At 40.3% G+C, this 5522-nt stretch overlaps 1 protein-coding gene across 1 annotated transcript; it reads right to left on the minus strand.

The window, feature by feature from the left end:
- Window positions 1–1450: 1450 nt before the first annotated feature.
- FGFBP3 (fibroblast growth factor binding protein 3) lies at window positions 1451–3314 on the minus strand. Its single transcript, XM_075841411.1, is given in 3 exon segments — window positions 1451–2511; window positions 2514–2608; window positions 3209–3314. Coding segments are annotated over 3 exon segments (927 nt in total). The 5' UTR covers window positions 3300–3314; the 3' UTR covers window positions 1451–1770.
- Between the last annotated feature and the right edge of the window lie 2208 nt (window positions 3315–5522).

A 5522-nucleotide genomic window follows, 5' to 3' on the forward strand; every position in this document is an offset into this window, starting at 1 on the left:
TAAAAAGTATGGCTTAAAGGGAAGGTGTCACGAAAAATTTTTTTATTTATATGTTATTGCTTTTAGTATGTCATTAAAATACATTTTATTTATTTGTGTTTTTGTGTTGTACTTTTTTCTTTTTTTTTATCTCTGTATGTGTCGATTAACGACACATACAGAGATGGAATACGGCACATACATCCCCATAGAGAATACGAACGGGAGCCGTTCCATTCACTATAGCATACGCCGTCTGTGTGGGAACGGCGCATGCGCCGCTCCCACACAGTCCAAAAGGAAGGTCTTCGGCAGAGCGACATCCGGCGCCATTTTCATGTGGGCTGGAAGCCACGGCCGGACAGTTTGATGACTACTTCCGGTTGCGGCTTCCGTCCATATGTTCAGAAGCAAGGACTAGGAGCAGAGGGAGCGGCGGCAGCGGCAGGAGCAGGTAAGTTATGTTTGTGTATGTGATGTGTGTGTATGTTCGTGTTATACTGTGTGATTACCGTTGTATCTAATCCTCCTACACTGTGCATTCGCTCAAAAAATGGCGGCACACAGTGTAGGAGGTTTGAACATTCAACCCCCTCCTTTCTCCTGGCACTAGCCAGGATAAAGGAGGGGGGATTGTTTGAGCACACTAGAGCGAGTGTGTCTTCTCCAATTTTGCAGCATAAAGCAATGAGGTTGCTTTACCACATGCCAATGCTGCAATTTTGGGAATTGCTCCCTCTAGTGACCAGCCCATGGAAATGTTATAAATTAGAATTTAATTTATATTTCCTGACTTGTGAAAAATTTAGAACAATGTGTAATCATTTATATACTAACAGTTTAACTAAAAAAAAAATAATAATAATTTCTAGCGACATTCCCTGAGCGCTCACATGAGCACTTCAGCTGCTTTGTTCTAGCGATTGGTGGGGGTCTGAGTGCTCGGTCCCCCACCAATCCAAACTTCTGACATGTCTCTATGACATGTCAGAAGTTTGTCAAACGTTTAGCTACACTTTAATAAAACAAGCAAGTTTTGCAGGAATGCTGATGTCTATATACTCTTTATTGACACAGGCACTATTGCAATATTCACTATGCTGTCGCACGTACGCACACAAAGATAGTAGTGAAGTGGTCCTCATTTGCACATAGGGTGCTAAAATGTCCATAGCATTAAGCTTGTATTCTTAGTAGGAGCTCTAGACTCAGAGTCCCAAAGCTTCAAGATGCATGATTAATTGAGGGTGTTTGGGTTGCTAAAAGTGCGTCTGTTGACAAGCTTGATGGCTATTTCTAATAAAAACCCGAAGAATTATGAATACTGCTCTGGGCTATTATACAGGCTGTAAATTAGGATCAGTGCAAGAAAGGTAATGCAAGATATTTACAAAGAAGCTGGACTTTCTATGTAGATTATTATATTTAAACTGTAGAATATTGTTCAAAAGATGCACAAAGAAACACACTATATACTAAAAATTACTTTTATTATTGTATTAACACACCATAGGCTATATCAAAGAGATTTCATTTCTATGGTTACAGATTTGTTCAATGAATAGTTTTTTTTTTAATACCAAGTCCAAGTGTAAAATGCCCTAAATAAAAAAATACTGTGATCATATTGTGAACAAGTCTACACTTGTGTTTTGTTTATTTAGTATTGGGGATTTGTCAGTTGTGTTAGGTATCACGCAGTCCAAAGGTATTAGGCAGGAATTCCTGCATTAGAGCACTGTATTAAATAATTCTACTCTCACACATTTCTACCACACGGAGAGCTTTGATTTAGCCATTCCAGAAATTAACAAAGAAAGAACACACTGAATGCCACTTATCAGCACAGTAGGTTTCTGCCAGATTCTCATTCAGCTCCACAATATCATCATTAACTTCCCGGACTGTGGTGAGGTCAAGTCCAAATGGTGAAGTGGAAGGTTGTGGCTTCAGGTTGACTTTGGTGTCAGGCTTCTTCTTTTTGGTCCCAGATCTTTTCTCAGCACCCACATTTTCATTCCCTTCTGGACCTCTTGCTCTTCCTTCTTGATCCTTTCCAGGTTCTTTAATGCGACCGTTCCCTTTGGTTTTGGCTTTGTCGACCACCATATCTCCACCTAATTTCGAAAGCTGGGATTCCACAGCTTCTGTTTTTTTGCACAGACGTGACTTCATTGTGTTGTCCTCGCACACATTTTTCATTTTCTTAAATTTGCCAAGGATCTGTTTCCAGTACTGTTTGGCCTTCGTGGCATACAGAGGACATTTCTGTGGCTCTCCTTCATATGTACAATTGTAGCTGCTGCTATCTGGCACATTACAGATTACCGACAGGTTTACAGTGCCATCTCCTACAATTTCCCAAGAGCATTCATGTTTGTGTTTGGTTGAAAATTGCCCTGAGCGCAGGAAGGCTTGTGTCTCCCCCTTCTTGCTGGCTGGTTTGTCATTTTTGCCATACACAAGTTGTAAAATGCTCAGGCAGTGCACCAAAAAAATGAATGAAATAACGCTGGAGAGCCTCATCTCATTAGGTTAGTGTTGCTGGATGGTTTGTAATTCAAGGGTGTCCAAGCATTAGTAATCTGTACAAGCTCTGGAGGAGAAGCTATTTGGCATTCCAAAATTCCTGAAAGGCAGGGGCAGAAAAATAAAATCAAAACATAGGCAATTACTGAGGCACTGGCCGTGAAACATGAACTGGCAAAAAGAGATAGTAGAGTATCCCGAGAGTTGTGGAGCTTACGTACAATCTAAAACTACCTACAGGAGATGAATAAATGCTTTAAAGGAAATCTGAGAAGTCTTTAAAGATTTACAAGAACATGCAAATTACTGACACAAGTGCAGCTAAAACAGTATTCACTTGCAAATGGCACCTTTATTGAACATGCAGAGCATGTAAAGGAGCCAAGTAGCCGGAGATCTCACTGGGGGATACAAAACTCCCATTTTCTGCCATAATAAATGCGAGACAATCCAAATTTTGTACAAAAAGTACCACTGTAATAAATAACTGTACTAAGTCCACATAGGCACGTGTGATAGAAAGGATGGAAATATATACTTCTGCAGTAATAATAAGAGATTTTATCCATTATATACTAACATGTACGCTAACATTAAAAAACCTAAACAATGACAATGCACTAAGCAGGACGATGCTTATCACAAGCTGTCAGAATATTGCAGTAATAGAAGATTTAGGAAGCAAGATAGGGATTCTTACCAGGCAGATGACAAGTTGGAAAGCACCAGTGAAGTACTCTATAGAAAGGGGCATTAAGAGGGTGAGTTTTTAATGGGACAGGAGGGGCCATTGGTCACTGCCCCTCCCTGTAATTCTCTATGCACCAACACACTAAATCAGATATAATGTGGGATGTGTTTATCTTGTGGTCATTGATAACCTTTATGTACATCGTTGTAATAGATTGTTGCTGCATCACCTCTATAGTTGTATCATTTACGTAAAAGTACATGCAGCTGAAGTTTAATGGTGCAATTCAATGAAAAAAAAAAAAGAGTTTTGCATTGGTTGTTTATCATATTTGACTGAATGCAGAAATCTTGAAATTAGTATTCTGACATGTACTTAACCATAATGTGTAAACTTTGCTGTAAATGAATCTCTAATATGGGACTATTTGTATATGACATTATTTGTATAACTTTTACAATACAAAAACAAATATATACAGTATTTTAAAGAGATAGTGGAAATAGAAGTTTTCTTGGTACAACAAAACAAACTATAATAGTAACAATAGCAGTAATACAAATTAAAATAATTCGTATACTCTGCTGAAAAATAAAATTTATACTAACCGCCCCTTTGTATGGAGGGGGAATCCAGATTAGCTACATCAGAGCTGTATTCAGCTATTCTCCCAATCATTTAGGCTACATACAGCGTTTCTGCCCTGGTGGAGATTTTTGGCCTGAATGTCCGATACAGAAAACTGCACATAAAAAAAGTTTCATACTTACGTAGCAATGGGGATGCGTCCCTCTGCCGTCCTGCAGGCCGGCCTCCTGGGATGATGTTTAATCCCATGTGACTGCTGCAGACTGTGTTTGGCTGCAGCGGTCACATGGGTTGGAACGTCATCCCAGGAGGCCGACCTGGACTTAGAAACACCGAATTCTGGGTAAGTATAACATTTTGTTTTTTTCTGAGTTGCAGGTTTTCCGCCGCAAAAAACGCAACATCTTCTATTTGTTGCAGGTTTTACCTCTCCTTTGAATTCAATGGGTAAAATCAGCAACACAAAGGCAGCGATTGCACAAATACAATTGACATGCTGCGGATTAAAAAAACGCACCCAGGTCAATTTCTGAGCGGGTTTTTTCCGTTTATCATTTACACAGCGTGTGGATAGGGATGAGCGATCATTACTAAGATAGTTCGGCCCCGTACATTTCCACCATGTCAGAAGCAAATCTCCCTGTTTACACAGGACCGACAGAGATAATATTTATTGCTGCATAAACTATACGATCAGCGGATGGATGAGCGTTTGCTTGTTCATCGGCTGATTGTTGCCCTGTTTACACAGTGCAATGATCAGGTTCGAGCATTCATATGAATGCTCGTTTGCCCGATAATTGGCCTGCGTAAAAGGGCCTTTAGTTCTCCCAATGGCAGAATTTTATCTTTTGGAATGCTGCATTTTATCTAATGGTCATTTTTTTAGTTTTTTTTTTAGATTATAGTATTTTGGTCAGTATTTGTAAGCCAAAACCAGAAGTGGGTCCAAAATACGGAAGCGGTGCATTTCCATTATACTTTCTCTGTAAGGCTGGGTTCACACAGTTTTTTGCAGGCAGAAAATCTGCCTCAAAATTCCGTTTGAAATTTTGAGGCAGAGTTTGCTCTGCCTGCACGCCGATTTACGCCATTGAGCGCCGTGGGCAAAAAACGCAGGCGAAATGCGCTTCCCTTGCCTCCCATTGCTGTCAATGGGGGGTCAGAAGCGTAAATGCCCGAAGATAGGGCATGTCCCTTCTTTTTCACGCCGGCCGGTCTTTGCGCTCGCGGAAAAAAAACGCCTTCGCCTCCCATTGAAATCAATGGGAGGCATTTTCGGACGTTTTTTGGCACATTTTCCGACACGGTTTCCGCGTCAAAAAACGAATAAAAAAATTCTGTGTGAACTGGCTCCAAAGGTTCCACTTCTAGTTCTGGCTTCCAAATACTGATAAATACTACCGCGTGAAAGTGACCTTTCCCAAAAAAATAATTATTTCAATCCCCTAGGACAAACAGGGCTTACGTATAAGAAAATGATCAAAAATAATAAAGAAATATAATAAAATAAAAATACATTTTAGATTGTAGAAGGTTGAAATTAAAGGGAGTCTGTCACTTTTTCCCCCTTCCTAGCCACTTACACCACTGGTCTGGTATTGTGGAAAGCATTGCTTTTCACAATACCGGACCAGCGGTGTAAGCAGCTGGGGAGGGGGGGGGGGGCTTGGTACAGACTCCCTTTTCAGTGGTAGGGAAAATTGACCTGTCAACCGGATTTAGGCTCTCAAAT

This window comes from Rhinoderma darwinii, chromosome 11, assembly GCF_050947455.1.
Source record: "Rhinoderma darwinii isolate aRhiDar2 chromosome 11, aRhiDar2.hap1, whole genome shotgun sequence".
NCBI lineage: Eukaryota > Metazoa > Chordata > Amphibia > Anura > Rhinodermatidae > Rhinoderma > Rhinoderma darwinii.